Source organism: Nothoprocta perdicaria, unplaced genomic scaffold (genome assembly GCF_003342845.1).
Source record: "Nothoprocta perdicaria isolate Ctin4 unplaced genomic scaffold, notPer1 scaffold_26, whole genome shotgun sequence".
Classification (NCBI taxonomy): domain Eukaryota; kingdom Metazoa; phylum Chordata; class Aves; order Tinamiformes; family Tinamidae; genus Nothoprocta; species Nothoprocta perdicaria.
In genome coordinates this window covers 2835603-2857430 of record NW_020455488.1, presented here as the reverse complement: position 1 = coordinate 2857430, position 21828 = coordinate 2835603, and the positions used below count along the sequence as shown (strand labels likewise).

The following is a 21828-nucleotide window of genomic DNA, read 5'->3' as shown; positions in this document are numbered from 1 at the left end:
CTCACAAAAACAGGTTACCTTTAAACCTGAATTCCTTTTTCTTTGACAACGCAGTCTTAAAAACATCAGTCAGGAAGAAAGAGAAACATCTGCATTGATTTTGATTGTTTAATACTCAAGAGTGAAAAAGTGTAAAATCACAAAGCTTATACCTCCACACAAATGCAGTTGCATTGCAAACGACCAAAACACAAGCTGCCTGCCAAGTCTCACAGAGCTAACGCCAACAAACCCCGTTTCAACATCCTTACTGTCTTCTAAACACCTGCTATTCACAAACATCCCTCAATAGCTCTAAGTTTCTCATACATCTTTCTTTATGCTCTATATTAGTTTTCTAGACCAGTGGTTTACACATTGAGAAACGAGTGCCCCAGGTCTGATCTACCCCAGCATATATGTTTTATATTTGAGATTAGTAATTGTATTTTAAAAGTATTTGGTTGAATCCAAACTGAGCAAAGTTCATCTTACCTGTATTTAATGAAAAGCACACGTTAAATGAGTAAGCTTCAGAAGTGCATGCTGAGCAAGGTTATTTCACCAATCGTTTCAGCCTCAGGCTATAATACTTAGGCACAAAGTGAGTATACAGGGTGAATTAGTACATTAGACAGTAGGTTACACTTGCTTTTACTAGTAGTGCATGTTCCTGTGACCCCAGTTTTGCGTATGCAACCATTGGGACTGCAGAACGTGACTGTCCACCTCACCACGTTGTGTTGCCTGGAGGTAGAGTTACCAAAGCCATCGTTACATCAAAATGTCTCAGATTAATGACAGCTAAAAAGAAAATAGGCTGCTTATAAAAACCTTTCTAAAACTTGTACCCTTTTTGTCATAACATTTCCCTGTTTTCAAAGCAGCCTGAAAGTATTTGTGCAAAAGCGCAAAAGTATTCCTGCACAGGAACTGTCCATATCGCCTACTCTTAGCTTAATGCACATTTCCAGTTCCTTGCAAAGTCTTTCTAATCCAGCTGATTAGAATCACGATTTTAAATGGAATTAAAATAAGCATACAGAAATATTTTCCCTCCAGGTAATCAACCAATAACAGAGAAATAAATGTTGGCATACACTGCTACATCGCAGTGATGTCTACAGGAATTTTTAAAGAGCATTTGTTGCCTCAGTGGAAACAATACTGGTTTTCTCCTTTTGCTACAGTAAGGATATCTTCATGTTATGATTCACTTGCTCCTTACTGCTTTATTCCATCATCTGACACTATAATCCTCTGAGCAGGTGAGGATAAACATAATAGTGTCAGTAGAGCTGTTCCTAAGGAGAATGTCTGTCAAAGATCCACGAGGTATCAATAAATAGGCTTGACCTTATAAGCAGCTTTTTTTTTCTTTGGTTTTAAAATATATTTTCTGTCAATATATCTACTTTACAGAAGTCTGCTTAAGTTTCAGCTTAGAAATAAACTTTCAGAAACCTCATACTGATATTTTCCTTGCTCTGGTGCTTATTGCAGACCTGATTGCTGCCTTAACACCAATATTTAATATTTCAAGTACACTGAGAATAGCTTTAACGTACTTCATACAGGTTTGATCTTGGTAACGAAGGCACATAGCAATGAATTAATCTGCCCCGTGTATGAAACAGCAGACATTATCACAGCTTTGCATTATAAAGCAGCAGACAGTTTAAAAAAAAAATAGAGCTTCATGAAGGAAACTGAAAAGTGAATAGTCATGCCAGACTAAAATCATTCACCTGGACTATAATTTGGATTAGCACACACAAAACTCTGCTTACGTAACCACAGGAAAGAAATTCAGAGTGGAAGGTGACCCGGTGGCCACTGCAGCACAGCGTGTGGCTCTGCTTTGCTCAAAGTGCCAGTGAGTGCGAAGTGAGGGTGCGTAAAAATAGCAGCTTCTCATTCGGGTATCWTATTTCCTGTATGTGTCCAGAATTGTATCTTCTTACCCCAGTGACGAATAGATTTKGGCTGCTATTTTTGCCTTTGCTAGCACTGCACAGTTTCGCACAGTTATTGGAGCTGGCTTCCGATCTGGACTTTGAAGCCACTGACTTATAATAATTACAGAGCTCTAATTACAGCCTTCACTGAGCCACCTGTGCAGTACAAGGGAAATTAGGGGGTTTCAAAGGATGTAAGAAGATACAGACTTTAGCCTGAGAAAAACGTTACAAGAAATTTGTAATTGGAAAGGGCATCTTGTCATTTGTACACAAAAGAAAGGATAATCTGGAAATTATTTAACACACAATGAACATAGAACCAATCAATAACTTTTTTCTTTTTCAGAGTAAAACATATATTAGCTAACCCCTCTGTGTTAAGGAATTATGTATTATATAATGTTTGACACTGCACACTTACCCTTATTAGCAATACCTAATATCAAGGTAACACTTCATCCCAAAATAATGAGGGGTTGATCTTATTATGGCCACTGAAGCTGTAAAGAGCTCTTCTCTTTACTTCAGTAAAACTAATAGCTAGCCTATTTTTTTAAAACTTGCCTTCTTTTTAAATATTCTAAGTGCACCTCTCTCAAACACAGAATCACTATTCCTTGCAAAGAATACTGTGAGATATTCTTGCTTCAGTGTTACTTTTTCTGTTTACATTTCATTTTAACTATATAAAAAGCATATTTTTTTTGCCAATTCTTGCTTTGCTTGGTTTCATCCTAAAGAGTTGTTCTTAGTTGTTAATAGCTATAATAACAGTTTCTTTTCTTAAAAAGCTTCCATTAGGTATTGCACATAAGCACATGGACATGGAACTAAAAGTCAACTACCTACCACTCTCTTTACTCTCATATTTTGTTAGGTTTGTGGTTAGTAGCTTGAGATTTAAACAGAACTGCTGAGTATTTTAGCATCTAAGTACAATTACTAAATACAGTATTTTTTAATTAAAAAAATCCTATTTAAACACATACTTGTTGATTAACCTGCTATAAAACAAACAGAAATACAATCTTTTGAATTCCCCAGTAGAAAATTCCTGTCTCTGAAGGTAGAAAAATCTGAAGTTACTAGAAACAGGTCTCTGAGGAAAATAATATTGATAGCATTATTTTTTCCTAAAATATATTTTTAATGAAATTAAAACTGTGCTGAATAGGTAGGGGCTTAGATTCAATACTTCAGTCCACTATTAGTGCCTGAATAGTATGAATCTTTCCCTACGTGTTCTTTCTTCTTTTTTTTTTTAAAAAAAGAGACAATCAGGAATCTGTATAAACAAATTACTAGATAGTTTTCTCTAAAAAGTCCTTTCAGAACCACTGTCCGTCGTTATCCTCATCTTCTTCCTCTTCATGGTCCAAATAGACAAGGGCAACTTTCTTCTCATCGGAAATAACTGACCGTTGGTCTACCATTCTTTGCAATTGTACAGTTTTATCAAAAGAGGATTTCTCCTCTACCTTCTCACCATGATCATGGGAAAAACTGGAGAAAACATAAGCTCCTCTGTTAGTTTCGCTTTTCACAATCTGTTCACTTTCAGCTGTAACCTGTGACTGACTAACAGTAGGGTCTGGCTTATTGGATACGAGGACTGTTGCTTGTTCACTTGCCACTGTAGATACTCCACCCTTATTGGAAACATCCATTTGAAAAGTGAAAGATGTTTCCTTGGATCCTAACTGAATGTGTTTTATTGATCTACTGCTCTCAGATGACTCTTGTGTTTGTGAAAGATCTTCCAGTGTTTCAGAAACAGGTTCTCTAAAGATCACTTGCTCAGCATGAGTTTCTACAGGACTTAGTTTAATGCGCCTCAAGGATCTATTAATATCTGAGCTTCCTTCGTTCTCGGAAAGATGTTCTCCTTTGTTAAAGAGCTCTGAAGTTTCAGAGAGGGAGCCCTGATAAATGATTTTTTCAGTAGTTTTAACTCCCCTTTGACCTCGTCTGATGTGCCTAACTGAACCTTCTGAAATAATCTGGTCTCCTGACTCACTGATTTCTATGTGCTCTGAAGCTGGGCTCTGGTAGACAATCTGTTCAGTTGTCATAAACTCTTTGGGACCTAACTGGATGTGCCTTACTGAACTTTCTGTGTGGGAAAAGTCTCCAATATCACTAAGTTCTGCTTTATTAGAGATTGGTCCCTCAAAGATAACTTGCTCAGTATGGACCTCTTTTGGACCTAATCTGAAGTGTCTTACTGATCTACTGACATCCCACTCAGACCCTTCTGTCTGAGAAAGACTCCCTGAGCTATTGAGCTCCACAGAGTCTGAGGCAGGCCCTTCAAAAGCAACTTCTTCAGTTACTTGCCTTGATCCTACCGTGACACGTCTTGTGGACCTGTTAAAGTCTGTTGAAAACGTCTGCTGAGAAAGATTTCCAGATTCTATTTCTTCTACAGTTGTAGTAATAGGGCCTCTAAAAATTATTTCTTCTGTAGTTTGGATTTCTTTAGGACCCAATTTAAAATGCCTGACAGACCTGCTCATCTCTGATGATCCTTCTTTATGAACAAGATCTTCTGAACTCCTAAGCTCTAGAGTTTCAGAACCAGGCCTTTCATATACAACCTGCTCAACTGTCTGTACTTCTGCTGGACTGATCTTAATTTGCCCTATGGATCTGCTCTTATCAGTTGCTTCTGGTGAGTGAGAGACTCCAAAATCTGCAGTTTCCACAACTGAACCATCATAAATAACTTGTTCAGTGGCATGGTAGCCTGTACCACCACTCCTTCTCACTGTGGATGAGCTATAGAATTCTTGATTAGCCAGAGGAGTGTATGTATCACTTCCTGAAGAAACATCTATTTCTATATTGCTTTTACCATCAACAACTCTCTCTGATCTCTCTTTTTTCAAGGAATGGAAWGGTACCTTCTTCTCACCTGCAATTACTTCATCAAGCTGAGCTACATCAATCTCATCAGTATTAAGGGTCTGTGACAAATTGACTTCAGCAACAATAGTCACTGAGCCACCGTCCTCTGTTTTATCAACTTTCTTGATATCAAATTCTAAGCTACTGGAGTCAGCTTGATTTTCTTTCGTTAATGCAGACAGTTCCTCTTTCACACTTTCTGGGAGACTGCCCTCCAGCTGCCCCAAAGCTTCTTTCAGTTGATGCTTAGGATCCTTAGTTTCCTTTGATAAAAGGCCCTTTATTGAAGTCTGGAATTCATGAGGTATTTTAATTTCTTTTTCAATAACAACGGATTCAACACGGGCTGTTTCAGCTTTTGGAAGCTCTTCTTTTAAAATACGGGCACTTGCTTCCTCTCCTACCACTTTATATGTTACATCTGGAGAGCTTGCACCTTCATCTCTTTTACCTTGTGTGCCTTGCAAAAATTCATCTTGCCAAGAATACTTAATAGTTGATTCTTCTTCTATATGAATTTGGCCATATAGTGAGTCATCACCTTTTTCATGAACAACAGGATGATCATCAGGAACAGATACAAAATATTTCTGTTCAATAGGTGAGTCGTCTTCTTCAGTTACTTCTTCCACATGAGTGTAACTCCCATGGYGTTGCTTCTTCTTTTTAAGATCGTCATATGTAGATGTTGTGATTTGTTCTTCCTCATCACCATAATGCCTCTGTATTTCAGGGAACGTATCTTCCACTTCCTCTACTTCAAATGGTGTTGGAAAATCAGTCCTTTCATCAGTGACATAGTCTAGTGGCTCCTCTACAATCTCAACATTAACAGACACGTTCTTTCCACTCTCACTTCCTTTCAGGCCTTGATGTACTATATCTTCTATCTCCTCTTTCGAAGGCATTCCTTCAACACCCTCTGAAACCACTTTTTTAATATCATGGCTTGATAGACCTTCGCGATCAATCCGATCAGAAATATCTATGTTTTCTTGAACTTGAGACTGTACTGTGATCTCAGTCTTTATTTTCCCATCATCTGGCTGTTCTTTCTTACTGAAGTGAGTTACTTTTGTGTCCGATGATACTTCTGAACTAGAAGACTGAGTAAAACTTTTCAGAATGTCAGCAACAATATTTTCTGCTATGTTTTCTGTTGAAAGAGACCCTGTTTTATCACGTCTGTCGCTAATTCGCTCTTTATCTTTCAGACTGKATTCTGCTTCCGAAACAGTCACTTTGTGCATTTCACCAGGCTTAGTTACATGCTCATCTGTTTCTCTTTCTACAGAAGTTTTAATACTTTGCAGCCTTATGTCTTTCTTACTCGGAGACACTTTGTCAGAACTGATGGACACCTCAGTGGCTTCTCGGTTTCTGGATTCCCAGGTCAAATTTGTATCTTTTCTGGTTGATTCACTTTTCCAAGTTCTTGCGTTAGGAATATCACTCCCTGTTACCTTCTGGCTAATCACTTCCTCGTGAACGTATTTTTTCTGCTCTATCCCTGTTTTATCCTCAGTCCTCTTCCCAAAATTGACACTTCTGTTTTCCATAACAGGTTTCTCATCCATTTTCTTTTTCTCCAGTACATCTCTCTCTTCCTTTGTATGTTTTTCTAGTTTTTCTTCTTCTTTCAGCAGAATCTTTTTTTCTTCAGCTGGTTTACTGCCTCCTCTTTTTTCTTTTAGTGAGGYCTGAGTTTCAGTTATGGTTTCTTCATATTTAGATGATTTGGTGAAGCTTGGTTTTGTCCATATATTTTCAGCAGTTCCTGACCTTGTATCAACTTTGTGGTCCTTGTTCGATTTTTCAACATGTGCTGATTCTTTTGAATAAGATACTGTGGATGAAGTTGTAACTTCAGTTTTCTTTGTTTCTGGATATCTTTTTTGGTGCATTTCAGTGTTTTTCCAGCTACTGAAGGCTGGAGTATATGTTCTTGTTTCTCTGTGGTCTGTCACAATCTTTTCATCCTTTTTAACAGTTGTGGATGGACGATATGTTGAACTGAGCACATCTCTTCCAAAAGACCTCCCAGTACCTGTTGTCTGTGATCCAGCGTGTGTTGATTGAGCTGAATACAGCGCAGAGCTGCTAMTATTTGTTATTGGCATTCTGTGTCTTATATCAGTGCTTCTGATAGCTGGAAGGGCTTTATTTTTATTCCTTTCTTTGTAAGTAGAATAAATATCAGTGTAGTTATATGATGTGTTTATAACATCTGCAAATAGAATATAGATGGGCAAAAGTTAAAATAATGGCTTATATCTAAAAATAATATACAGCAACTTATATAAAGAACAGAARGAACTAAGATATTATTTTAGACTATGATTTTGAAAGAAACAATGTCTCTTCATTTTCAGTGCAGCTATGGATTAGTATTTCTGGAGGATTTACATGGTAATTAAACCTGTGCATAAATTACATTAAAACAAAAAACAAAGCTTTTTACCAAGTGGCAAATACTTGCTAACTTTAACCTATTATGAGCTACTAGCTATTATGGCATTTATTTAAGAATTACACCTTTCACATTTCTATTAACGTTCATTTACATTTACAACTTATTATTAAATACTGTATGCTAAATATCCKTGGCTTGGTTGGTTTTCTGCTTCTCTAGTCAAAGTTGCCTGAAACTTCTTGGTTCCTACTGAGAATTAATGCAGCTTGAATGTGAAAAATAGCTAGCACCACATGCTGGAAATTGAAAATACATCTTCTCATAGCCACAAGATAAAACAAAGGGGAGGAACACAGAACCTCTTAGGCTATACCCTAGACAAGTTAATCACATGAACCAGCAATCATTCCTTGACTCTGAGACCAACTAGCACTGCACAACTTGAATCTCTTCCTCCTAAAAGAGGACCACATCTACACTGACTTTGGGGAGTGCTTTCTGGTCTGGTAACCACTGATCACACCTCAACATTGTCTGCAAAAGAACTGCTGGTCTAGACCAAAACTACACCTGAATCGGTGCTAACAATTCAACAGCAGTTAGTGCTTCAGCCCTGACCCTACCCCTGTTTCATTTCTTAGTACTCAGCCTTCAGATTTCTCCCGGAGCTAYATTCTATGATAGTCTGATTATTTTAAGATCACGCAGTGCTTTACTCAGGGCTATTATCCAGCCTAATGCTATTCTAGTGTGAATCACCATTGTAGTCAGATCAAACRTCCATCTCATCTAGTATCCTGATTACAGTGGCCATCAATAGGTAAATATGGAGGAGTATAAGAACAGGGAAAGTAAATAGCAATACTTCCCTGGTATACTCTCACAGCCTCCAGAGATTGGCAGCTCCTAAGACAGAAATGGTATCTTAATGTTGATGGTATCTTAATGTTGAATAAGTCTTTGAACTTTCTTTCATTACKCTCTCAAATTTTCTCTTTAAACTCATGTAAATTTTTAATACTCTCAACATCTTATGGCAATGAATGCCACGGTTTTAACTATGTTTTCTACTAAATACCTCTTACCATATAGCTTGAAGCTCTCCTAAGATTTCCCCAGGTTACTGCCATAGAAGAGATATGAAACATCACTCCCTACTTCTGTTCTCCACCCGAGTCATGATTTCTAACTTCTGTCATACAGTATAGTACTAATTAACTTAAAATTACTAAAACTCAAGAACAGCTCAATTTCCATGTTTCAGTACAATGGTTTAAAAAAAAAAAAGATATGCTTCAGAAATGCTACAGCACAATAGTTTCCAGTTACATTCAATTTCATTTAACATTTATCTTTTAATGTTCATTTTTTACCTTGAGGGATTTTCCTTAAATGCTCCTCTGTCCATGTAATAACCCATGGGTTGCATTCCCCTTCTAACAAAGCTCTGCAAAACACATAAAAAAGCATTCAATTAAAATAATGGGAAGAATAGTCATGATTTGTAAGTCTTAAAACTGAAACAATACTTATGCAGTTGGGGCTGATCCTGAGTGCTTTTATTATCCCTTACTTTTATTAGTGAAAGTATGAAGTCTTCAGCACCTTTCAGACTCAGTTTTCCAAGTTCAGGTCTTACAAAGAGTGTAATGAGCTTAGAGTGGGTTATAGCAGCAGAAACAGTGAAGAAAATCTTCCAAATTAGCCAATATGCTGCTTCCTGACACTGACAAGGTCCATGAATTTGTGCTACYGCACAAGCAAGTTTTTCCAGAATCATGATCTTGTGACAGTCAGGAGAAAACAAAGCCAAACAAAACTTAACAGCGATTCAGGAAAATTCTCTCAGAGAAACACATGGAGAGGTTTTTATAAGGAAAAGGCAAAAATGAGTAAATCTTAACGAAAGAACGGTCAGTGGCTTTTCTGCTATTAATAAAGTAAAAAGTGTTGTTGCAATGCAGTGTTTTAGGGAATTACTACACAATCCTGTTACAGGATTCCTAAATTCTACCCTACCATATTTTCAAATAAACATTGGAGGAAAGTATTACTTCTGCTGCCAAACCCACTGGCCAGCACTGGAGGAAAATGCTYTCACCAATGTAACTATTCTCAGTTCTCATTTGAGCTGAAATCTATGCAACATATTTACAACAAACCATGAGGAAAATTCTTTGTRATAGCAACTCCTTGGGTTTTTATTGGATATCTCTATTTTCCCCTCTGTTCTTCAGCCTTCCATTCGTTCTTTCTTGCAGTGCCTCCGTAATAGCTCCGTAGTTCCAGGAAGCCACCACTGCCACAGCACTGCCTGGCCAAAGCCCACTTATGTTGAACGACCTAGACACTAGACTGGCTCAGCAGCACCTCTTCAGAAATGGGCAGGATGCTCATCTATTTACCTTCACTTTGAGGGAAAAAGGTACGTTCTCTTCTAGCATGCAAAATTAAATTGTTGACTTTTACATGGCAGATACAAAAGGTATCCAGAGCAGTATCTTATTCACTGCCACAATTCCTAGATACAATTATCCAATAGGCCTGTATCTCAAAATTTTGGTTAATTTTTCTGTGTGCATTCTTCTTTCTTGCTGTCCATATGCTTGCTTTCCCCAATATGCAGTATGTTCAGCTGTACTTCAAAGGAACTTTTCTAGAGGTGAGAGCTATGTTTTTCCCCCAACCTGCAGCATTTCTGGTGCAATAGACTAGAAATTCCCTGACAGGTTCTTTAAATATGCAACCGAATGCTATAATCAGTACAGAAAACATGGTGTTTTTAATACTCAGGTCTGCTAGCAAGATAACGGTTTCATCGGCTCCAGTTTTGGAAATGCTGGATGTTTTGCACCGATAACACACAGCTTCGACATAAAAGTTGTCCCAAGTGAGGCTGGAGGATTATGATAGCTGAGGCTTCCAACTCCCTAGTGGGGAGCTGAAAGCAATTTAAGATTGTGGGGCAAACAAGTTTCCTGGGCATTTCTGTCCAAATGAACAACACAGACATTTTAAATGTCAACTGTAGATTTCATATTTTACATGACTGATCACTTAGGATATTTCACACTCCTTTGACTTTTGACTACATGGGCATTCAGTAGGATAATGCTACTTCAGCAAATAGAGTTTTCTTTGCAACCATGGATTTGCCTAGACTCAGAAAAAAAGCCAGGTTAGAATTACCTAATGTGTTAACAGCTCACTTTCCAAGTGGTGCAGGCTTGGCTGAATACCTTTACCTTCATTTTATTAGTCAAATTCAAACTTAAGATAAGCTTTATCAGGCCAGAATCAAAATAAAGGYTCCTTGCCTTGGTCCAAGTTATGAGAAGCTTGCCTGGAATGAGATCACTTCAATGTATCTAAAGAACATTTCCAAGATCAAACATTTCATCTGATGACGTGAGTGCCGAGCAAACGAGGCTACAGGCAGGTGCTAGAGAGGCTGATGCTGACGTTAGAGGAACGTTTCAAGGTGCTGGCTCTGAAAGCGTTAACCATGACGAAGGAAACTAGGAATGTGGGTAGTTTGACTAAGGATTTTTGGCTGCTGTTAAAACAACAGTTGTTCAGTTGCTGGAGCAACGTATGAAGTCACTAAAAATAAGTTCCAAGAGGTAACTGAATATGGCAAAGGGCAAGGGCAGACAGAAAAGCCGGATCTGAAATATTACTATTGAAATATGTTGTATTTGAAAACAAAGGCAAAACATCATGAAGTCTCTATAGAACTGGACAGTGAACAGCATTTTATAACACCCCTTTCATAATGTTTTTCTGCCTTACAACGTGAACAAGAAAATGTTAAACTAACTTYGGTTCAATCAATTAGCATAGGAAACTGTAGTGCAAAGTACTGAGCACAAGTCTGGAAACCTGCAAGCTCGGTTTGCTTCCTGGTTTGACAGCAACTTTTAAAGCTTCACTTGAAGCAAATCATTTTACTTCTCTGCCCCTTATTATTTAAGCTGTAAGGTCCTCACGGTAAGAACTGTTTGCAGTATGCCTTTAAACCACCTGTGGAATATGCTATCGGTCTGTATGAACTCTTAAATATTCAGACTAATATAAAAAACATTTCTCCAAGCACCACTCTCTTATAAAGAACCCATGTCAGACACTGCTCAAAAATCAGATCCCCAGTGGCATACACCCACACTGTGCTAAGGCAGCCAAGGCTTAGTTTAAATGATGCCAGAAAAGAAAATCTAACTGCACCATTAATTTATCTTATTATTAATGTCATTTATCTAATGTTAGCAGCTACAGTCTAGTCAGCCTGGAACCTCTCTGCCTGCTGCATGATAGTAGAAGCCACCAGAACTTGACGGGCCCCAAAAGCAGGTGGATGAGATAAACTGGTTGGGATGAGGAGAAAGAAGTTATCAAAACCAAAGGATGTAGTGCAAATATTTCCCTGATCATTCACACATAGCAGTGACCTGTTCCATCTCAGTTACAGAAACCTAAAACCTCAGATAGAGACACTTAGTCGAGAGGCTATAACAACTCAACTTCTTTATTTTGAGTATGTGGCAAAAATAAAATAACCTCTCCAAGAAGTGGAATGGAAGAAGCACTTTTAAGGAGAAAGGCTACTGCAGCACATCTTTTCTGGGGAATAGTATGGGAGGACAGCAGCAGTGAACAAAAGCAGGTAATGGCACAATCAGCCAACATAAGAGATGCRGAATGTTCTCCAGGAAAGACAAGGAAGACAGGAATTCTAAGATATTGGATGGTACAAGAACAAATAGGAAAAAATAAAACTGCAAAAACTACAGTAAGTAGCTGAGGAGGCCTAAATGCTGGTGATGATTTCCTGAGGGGAAGACAAGTGGAAAAGTTTAGGTTAAGCATTGGTGGAGAAAACCAACCTACGGAGGATTAGAAAGCAAGKCTGACAATAGATATAGCAAGAGGTTCTGAAAATGCCCAAGGCCAAAATGCCCAAGGCCTGGATGCTTTGTAGGTTCTGGGGAGCAGCTGCTTCAAAACACAGGGTAATAACCTCGAACATGTGCATGACACTAAGATTTTAGAGTAAAACCTTTTACCTTTAAACAACAATATAGGTTAGGGGAGGTAGAAGAATATCTATCCTAAGACAGAGGCTCTAGGCATCCKCAGGCATTGGAAGATAAGAAATCTCAGGAAGTTAGGGGAAAGGCTTGATGATAATGCTGATTTTAGGCAGATTTTCTATCTATTTCTGAGRGTCTTAATGGTGGATAGCTCACCATTTCTTTTTGGAAAAAAAATAGGCATGATTTGAATTTTTGTGGGTTTGCAGGCTTCCAGCATCACAGTACAAAGCTGCAAGGTTCTTAATAAATATTTACTTCAGCACGGGAGGAAGGGGATTGCAATGAAGGCTTCTGCAAGGTCCAACTTCATAAAGCCACATAAGACATATATTTCACTTCCTGAGTGAGTCTCTGCTCCAAAGCAGGAAGGGTGGGCAGAATTAGATAGGAAGTATGCCTGGCCCTTGGGAAGGGTGTTCCTTGCAACAATGATCCTTCTTGCCAGTTCTGGAACAACGTTTACTGGTGGAAGAAACTGGCCTTAAATCAGAATCTGTAGGTAAAACAAAGGGAAAACACAGGGTGGGAGGTATGAAGGAAGYTCCATGGAAAGAAGTTGGCCAGACACCACATCCTTAGCCTACAATGCCAGGAGGAGAAAAGGTGCCAAGGTCCTCATGGAAACTGCTCAATGGCAAGTTCCAGATGCYGAGCTGGCGTGTGTACAGGACCCACTGGCTCCCTGCAAGCAACAGAAGATGAAGTGAAGCTGGCTCCACATGCACTGGTACCACAGATAAAAAAACCCGGCAGAAAAAAMTGGGTATGAAAGAGAGCATCAACAGTCCAGAACTCTCTCACTAAACAGCTTGCTAACTGGATCCATACTGTCCTGCTCCCATAGCAGTGTTGATAAAGGTTACCCAGTAGGCAAGGCATTTTACTTTTAATTGAAGAGAGAATGAGGAGGAAAGAAGGGAAAAAAATATGAAATGTGTGTTTGTCTGAGTGGTGGTGGAGAATCAAAACAAACATTTYTTAGCTTCTAAGATTTTAAAATTACCCTTTTTGTAGGCATTACATAGACTGTTTTCTGACATGTAGGAAGAGCCACTTCTCTATTTTCATCTCTAGACCTTCTACAGTGGGTGGATGCTCATTTGTCCACTCAAGTCTGCCTTGCCAAGGCAAATGGTTATACTGACAAGTTGCATTCTCAAAACAGATGAAGAAATCCTACAGGTTCAGGAAGTATCTTAATCAGACATGAACACATGCTGCAAGTGACGCCAAATTGTTCTCTTCTCATCAAGAAGGGCTGGGAATTCTTAGACCARCTAATAGTGCTATAGATAATCAGAAATATGGCCCCCAAAGAAGCTCCAGCATTGACCATGCTAGCAAGTTTTTAAAGAACAGAAACACTGATGTTTCACTTATTAGCTATGAATGTGTCAAAACAATCAAATATCTGAGTATCRCTATTCCTGTGAATTCCAAAAGTCAAAGCAATTACAGAACTGTTGAAGTGTGTCATTCCATTTTACAGATGAATAAGCTATGGGAAAGGTTAAATGACAATGTAAGAAGTCAACATTGGAGCTAGGAATAATTTTAGAATCATCGTATGTTTTAGTAAAGGTAACAAAATTAACACATGTACATAAGGATCACTGTTGCTGCCTCTTCCAGTGTCTGTTTCTTCCACTAATGACACCGACAGTGGGATCACAGGGATCCCACCGAACCTCCAGGTGCTGCTGCTCATCAATTCACCACAGATGACTTGTCCAAGACTCGTCATGACTTGTCCTAGACACCGTTTCCCATTTCTTCCCTTCCAGTAGCCAGACGCAGTCTTTCCTAACTCTACAACTCAACTTAGCAAGTYTCTTTACACAGAATTGAACTCTTAATTAAAAGCAACCAAATACCACAGAGTTGTGCCAAACTTCACAGCATTAATATGAAAAGTCCGAATCTGTAGGACCTTCCTTGGCACATGTCATTGGGTTTCTTAAACAGTACTCCCATTATACACAAAGCATACATAAATGAGCACTGGCCATTAGAAATTCTGTATTTAGGTCACAATACGTATCTTTAAATACCATGCTTTTGATCTCCTGGTCTGTACATCCTAATACGACTCTGGGCATTTTGCAGGGGCCCTCTTTGCTCTTTGATGCATTACAGACAAGCCTTGCTCATTAGTCTATCACCAGCTTGCTCATAAGTTACTCTTTCAAACTCCTCACATTTCTAGTAGTACAACTACAATTCAACTTCCTATATTTCAGTGTATCACTTTCTTCTCTGCGTTTTGCCCATACAGATGGCACTATCTGAATTATGTTTAGGTGCTTATTGGTTCCTAACATTACCCAGTGTTTTCAAGGCACACAAGCATATATTATACAGAACTTATAGCCACAACATGTGTTTAAACAGTTTGAATATTTGAACATTTGAATATTAAAAATGGACACTATACAAACAAGATAACAAATATCTGGACATACCCTTTTACAAGGAACATGAAAGCAGACATTAAATTTTGGCAAGTTATTGCTTTGCTCAGTAAGAATTGCACTCCTCTATTTGAAGATCAATATCTCTGTGACATTTATGGAAAATATTGCACCAGCTGTAGAAAAAACATAATCTTTACAATAAAAGTAGTATCCTTCTCTAATCGATAAGCATTTTCCCTATTTTTCCTCTGCTGAGTCATTCTTATGCCAGGTGCCAACTGATATATCCTCATTCTCCAGACAGCAGAATTCCTCTGGCTTTTCAACTGCACAACTATCAAGTGGCTAGAGAGATATGCAGTACTGAGGATTAATTAGCAGAGATGTATGTTGACATATTAAACCCAGATGCGTTTTCATAACAAACCAAGGATGGAAAAAGCTAGGATTTATCAAACAGACTTTGCTGTTATCGTCCCATTATTCCAGAGCTGAAACAAAACAAGAACGGGGAACCCACTACTTATCAGTGCCACAAGTGGACACTTGAAAATGAAATGTGGCCTTCAAGTTGACAGATGGCACCTACTCTACCTCATGGTCATTTGATTACAGTCTAGAGACAGTGGTTCCTCGGTTTGTATTCAAAGATTTTATCAACAATTTGGATCTATTTGATATTAACTTGACCAGAGCTAAAAAGATTTCTTGAGTTCTATGTATCTATGCAAAGTTAAAAGGATTTTATGRACAATCCTGGCTTCTCTAATGTGTTAGAATAACGGTATTATACAATTTCTTACAGTATCCCCAGAGATCTGAGAACTCTCCTGTATTAAYAGCCTTTTCAAAGGATGTATCTTCCTTTCACAGACAGCACAGTCAAGCACAGGATGTTTTGGTGACTCAAAGTCACAGAACAAGCCAAGAACAAGCAAAGAAGCGATATTAGGAGTCCATTCATTCTGTTGGAACAAACAAGACAGAATCTTGATCTGAAACCCTAAGGGTAGCTGAGTAGCTGTCTACATTTTAAAATGCTGGAAAAGTATGAACTCGGGTTCCAATGTCTGTTAAAAATTATTTTAAATTTTCTATCACTAGGCAGCCTCGTATGATTGAAATTCTTACCTGTAAGTTTCAATCTCAAGAATGAGGCCAGCTTTCACTTGCAGTAGTTCTTGGTAGTCCTTCAGGTAATCTGTGATCGACATGGTCAGGAACTGCTTTTCTTCTTCTAGGGCATCAATTATTCGCTAAAGAGAAATATCACCTTTTAGTTTTGAAGAAACAGCAACAACAACAAAATCACACTTGAATGCCTAACAACTTAAAAGTTTTAATTGATACAAATCTGAAAGAGCAATAAATCAAAATRTCATTTCAATACACAAAACTGCTCTAGGACCTCCCCATAGGCAGCCTGTAATGCTTTGTTGCTGAAGCAGATTTTTATGCTARGATTTCATTTTGTGCCTTACTAAAGCAGTTAAATATTGAAGCAAAACCAATTCAGATGCCCTGTACAAAAGTTATCCATATGCACAGGAAGAATATTATAGATGCATCTCAAACATGGCTCCTCTTGTCAAGGCTCAGGTGAACATGGTTTAAGTCACACCTGAGATGCTCATGTATTCTGGCGCTTGCCCTGCCACATGAACACGACCTACTGCTCTTCGCTAGCACAGTCAGTGCTAACTTAGAGACAGCTCGGCACTGTAGCACCTGAGGACGTTCATCCTGCCTAGATGGTGAACAACAAACCTCCACAGGACCCTTCCAGCCCAGGTTTCCAGAATATTTGGATACTGYTTTGCTGTCCACACGCAGGTTGGTCCTGCCTGTTACTCAAAAGATACAGCAGCAACTGCTCATTTTCACTTTCAGAAACTGAACTGCGTATGACTTTGTGCCATTACGGACGAGAGGGGGGAAATATTCGGCAGTTTACATGGCTTTTATAAGTGACTTGGGAGCAGCACTGATGAGCGGAAGGATAGTATCTCCCTGCCTTTTCCTTAAGCTGTGGAAAYGTAGCAAGGGACTGAGGATCAGCAAAACACCAGAGTCCAGAGTGACCCACATGTGCAAGTACACTGAAATACTAGATGGAGCACCAAATAACCACACACAACAGCAAACGCAAGGTCACAAAACAGAACATTAAGATCTACCTCAGACCAAGACAACTGACTTTCCTGTTCTCCTAAAGAAAATCACAGAATCCAAGTGCTTTAATCCCTGGYGTTACCTTGCACACGGAGGGGAAATCTGCAGCTCCAGAAAACCAGCTCTCCCCGGGCGTTTGCTCAGCACAGGCTCAGAATTGGGAATAGCAGAGTTACCTCCCAAGCCGTTCCGAACAGCTGCCTCTCCACGGATACAACCTACTAACCGCAACCGGCCCCCCAGCTCTGATATTAACTCAGATACAGCAGGGGATTCAACACCAATGTGATATTTAATAGCTGTTTTCTTTATTTTTTTTAATAAGAGTAAAATGATAGCACTACAAGGAAGCTGCTTGTAGTTGCTTTGATGTGGTGTGTTTATTCCTCTCTACAATACATGCATTCATCTCTTTATTTACCCTTGCAGCTGTTGCTATATGATTAAGCCAACGAAAACTCTCGTTTTATGGCAAAAGACAAATGTTATCTACAGGTCTGCAACAGCGCTATCAACTGTGCAACAGCTTAATGCAGAGTGCAGTGGAAAGGAGCGTCTTGCACCACCATGCAGGAACCTCTGACCTTTAACAGCTCCGAGGCAACAGTCCTGCTCGAGAACTGACACAATGGAAAAAAACAAGGCAAGCAGGCGAGAAGAAAAGCGCCAGGCTCTGCTTTTAAACCAAATAGCCTATCTAAGAAGAATGGGCAGGCTGCTGCCAAGACCAGGAGACTTGGCAAAAGGGGCAAAAGCCAAGGAAAAAAAAAGAAGACAGGATTTATAAAGGACCAATCCCTAAAGATTCCTACGGTGATAAGAACTCTATGTAAAGCATGAAGTGACTCGGCTGTTTTTTATCTCCCCATTAAACATACAAATCTCATAAACTGACACTAGAGTGCATATATGCACAATGCACAGGTCTTGCCACAGTGACAGAGAGAAATCTATACTACGAGTCTGTACACTGGACTAGGCAAGGTGGTGCAGCCCTGAAATACTTGGGATATTCATGTCTGTCTTAGACTAAGAACTTTAGTTCCCAGTCCCCTGAGGTCTAAAGCCTGATTGCAGAATGAGGCTTTGAAAAGTTACCTACATGTCATCCCCTGGATTTGGAAAGCACGTGGGATCCAAGAGCCTGTGTTAAATACAGCATCCTAACGATTACCATAAGGGGATGCAGAACACAGCCAGCTGTGTAACATTTCCAAAGGAATTCATTCCACCAGGGCAGACGTTGTATAGACTGGATKGCAGGCAGCCACCCATGCAGCCCTCCAGTTACTGACATTTAAACATACTGCAGAGGACAACTGGTTTTAAGTCCCATTCTAAGCGTGATGAAAGGGTATATAAACCACTTTGGCAGAGCACAGGAGATCAAAACTYGACAAACTTCCACCTTGTAAAAGGTGGCCTCTATTGTTGCATCCACGTTTTATTTGCGCTGGAGTCTCCTCAAAGGGATTAGCTTGGAAAGATCAGTTTCTCATCCACATCAACCCTGCCCGCCTCCCAAAACAACAACAACATCCCAACAAAGTTCCACTCCAACAGAAGGGATTTTCTCATCTTCAGATGTTACTGGCCAGCAGGAGGAAATTTTAGAAGGGCAAGGAGGAGAAAAGAACGTGGCCATCCAAGCTGTACTTGCTTGGGGAATTAAGACAGGACTCCAGGCTCCAGCACCTTCCACCTGGTACTATTTAATGATCCTCCAGTTTATTTAGAGGGACACTCTGACACTGTGCTTAGCTGGCTGGAAATTGGTACTAAAAATGCATGTACCCATATTGATATTAAATGCTAATTTGGCAAGATAACGATTTCCCCTTCTCTGGAGCTCACAGTCCTATTGACCAGATAGGGGAATGGGATATTGAAAAATTTCTGCTTAATTTYAAAGGAGCAGGATGAGCCATGGCCCTTTTTTAAAACAAAAAAAAAAAAAAAAAAAAAAAAGGGTTTTCTGGCCACTCAGTTGAGTTTTTTCCCAAGCACTGTCACACTGCACAGCTAGAATCACAGAAGACATCACAGATCTACTGAGTTTGTCCCTCGGCACCCACAACCAGTGAAACAAGCTGCCCGCGAGAGCTTGCTTGGTTCAGTTTAATTGCAACTGCAAACAGATATTTCTATTTAACGCTGCCCAAGGCTTTAGTGAGCATGGGGACAGTGCAGAAGACAAAGATGGACATATAAGGCGACTGGATGATATGTGGAAAATATGAATAAATCTAATTGTTATTGCAGCTGCAATAGACGCTCACACAAGCATCACTTGATTTAAATCCCTACATACATATCATTTCTTTGTGACAYTTGAAATAAGCAGGCAAGAGATGCTTTTTAAAGAGTCCAGCTAAAYCTATTTTCACTAATAAGTTTCTTTTTCCTCGTTGTTTCTTTTATCACAAAACAAAATTCAAATGATTTGCCTGTATTCATACAGGCAAACATACGATTCTGTTTTTTCTTCCTAGATGTGAAGGAAAATCATTTCTTTCTCAAGGGAGATAGACTGGACGTGAAGTAGTTTACATATGGAACCATTCTGAAGTAATAAATCTTATGATTTAATTTTAACCCAAACTTAAGTATCATCTAGCTATATATGCGACGATGAGACTGCTCGCAGGTTTTCAAGTTGGATACTAAAAGCAGCATAAATAGTTTTTTTAGCAAGTTTCATGGAGAGTTAGGAGGACRTATTTCAGAAAGCAAAGCAACTTAAAGAATTGGTAGGGATATGTCCATTTATATAAATTTACACCCTCAAAAAAGGAATAAAGTGGGTTTTTTTCTCTTTGTTTTTTTCRTAGGGTTTTGGCTGTTGGATAAATTTATTTGTTGAGGGATTTGAATGTAACTTCATCCTCTGAAGCTTTGGATATCTTTACATATACTTTCAGAAGGAAAGTATATGTACTGGCCTTTCACAAAACCAAAAAACATTTAAGTTAAAAGTTAAATGTTGAGCTAAAAAGTCTTTCCGATGAGTTCTGACCCGGGAACACGCCTTGCTTCCCAGTGACCTGCACAGCGCGCAAGCTGCAAGCAAGCAACACGCTCCCGTGCGCCAGGTCCCATCCTGGCATCTCCCAKGCTCCCAGCAGCAGCCCCCGCGCGCGGGAGCCGGCCAGGGCAGCAGCGAAAGCTCCAGCAATGCACCAATATCACCCTGTGCCCAGGGGACGGGGCAATGGACGTGTGAGCCCCCACACCCTCCCTGTCGGACCAGCGGGTATCCTGCTGTCCCGGAGGATCCGCTCACACATGGAGTGATTAAACGCAGTGCCAAAACTGGCCCTTGCAGCCAGCTCTCAGCTACAAGTCCAAGGATAACCCTCAATTTTTAACCTCCAATCAATTAAGCCAATGCTGGTAAAGTTTTATTTTGAAATAATCTCTGCTTAGCACCAGCCCGTGGCGCAGCATGGCGCCAGGGCCACCAGCCTGGGCTGGAGGAAGCATGCATTGGACAAGGAGATGCCCCATGCTCTGGCAAGMGGCACCTGCCACCCAGAAAATGCCCTCAAAGTCACCATGTCCCTCTCAGCCATCACCAGTGCACCCTGATGAGGAGTCCTGGAATCGCGGAATTCATTGTAGTTGGAAAAGACCTTCAAGATCATCAAGTCATCATAAACCCATCACCGCCCTGCCAACCAAGCCATGTCCCTACGCGCCTCATCTATGTTTCTTGAACACGTACGAGGGAAGGAACATGTACGACCAACCACGGATGGTCACTCAACAACTTCCCTGGRCATACCCTTTCCATGCAGAAATTTTTCCTAATACCTAACTTGATATTCAGGGCATGTGGGGAGCTTCCTCACAGYGGAGAAGCAGGTGCCCTGGGGCCAGAGGGAGCCGGGGGAGACCTACAGAGGAACCAGGGCCTGGCAGGACAGTGCGCGGGGGTCCCGGCTGGACCCTGGGGTAACCGGGGCTCATCCCGGGGGAAGCGAGGGGGGAGGAGGCCGCGCACCTGGTACTCCTGCGCCTCGGCGCCCTGCTGCTCCTGCAGGGCGAGCAGCTCGAGCTCGAGGCGCTCGCGGAGCTCTTCCAGCTCGCGGCCCTGCCGCTCCAGCTCGTCCAGGTGCTGCCGGCACTGCCGGCCCTCCTCGCGCAGCAGCTCCAGGCTCTCCCGGCCGCGCTGCGCCTCCTGCTCCTGCAGCGCGCGGATCTGCTCCTGGTAGCGCAGCAGCGTCTCGCGGCAGCTCTGGCCCAGCAGCAGCTCGTAGGTCTCCTCCAGCTCGTCGAGGGTGAGCGCGGCGCGCGGCGGCGGCAGCGCGGCCAGCTCCACGCGCAGCTCGCGCACCTCCACCGCCTGCCGCCGCTGCCGCTCGGCCGCGCGGCCGTGCTCGGCGCGCAGCTCCCACAGCAGCTCCTCCAGCGCCGCGCACTCGCCCCGCAGCCGCTCCAGCAGCTGCCGCTGCGCCGCCAGCTCGGGCTCGAGGCGGCGCCGCGTCGCCAGCACCTCGGCGCCCAGGAGCTGCAGCTGCTCCAGCTCCCGCCGCAGCCCGTCCCGCTCCAGCTCCGCTTCCAGCTTGGCTTGGGTCAGCTCGTCCAGCTGCAGGCGCAGCTCGGCCAGCTCCTGCTCGGGCACCCGCAGCCCCAGCAGCTCCTGCTGCCGCAGCTCCGCCAGCTCCTGCGCCAGAAAGCGGTTCTCCTCCTCGAGCTCCCGCACGCGGGCCACGAAGAGCCGCAGGCGGGAGTTGAGCTCCTGCAGCTCCCGCTTCTCGTCCCATCCCGCTTCCCAGCGGCGCCACATCTTGGAACGGGCTGGAGGTCGGCGCCGCGGGCGGCTCGGGAGCTGCGCAGCTGCCGTGTGGCCCGCGGGGCTGTGCGCGGTGCTGCCGCCGCCCGCGGGC

The 21828-nt window shown here is 41.4% G+C and overlaps 1 protein-coding gene and 1 long non-coding RNA gene across 2 annotated transcripts in view; one reads left to right on the top strand and one right to left on the bottom strand.

Annotated features, from left to right (window-relative positions):
- LOC112948274 overlaps positions 1-9584 on the top strand; it is a 27236-nt gene extending 17652 nt beyond the window's left edge. Inside the window, exon 3 of the long non-coding RNA XR_003249578.1 lies at positions 9522-9584. This is a non-coding gene — a long non-coding RNA (uncharacterized LOC112948274). The remainder of the gene's footprint in view (positions 1-9521) is intronic.
- On the bottom strand, positions 3100-21760 carry SYNM (synemin). Its single transcript, XM_026040513.1, has 4 exons — positions 20943-21760; positions 15899-16023; positions 8634-8707; positions 3100-7074 (listed from the first exon to the last, which is right to left on the bottom strand). The coding sequence occupies exons 1-4, from the start codon at positions 21726-21728 to the stop codon at positions 3269-3271; spliced, it is 4791 nt and encodes a 1596-aa protein (XP_025896298.1). The 5' UTR covers positions 21729-21760; the 3' UTR covers positions 3100-3268.
- Between the last annotated feature and the right edge of the window lie 68 nt (positions 21761-21828).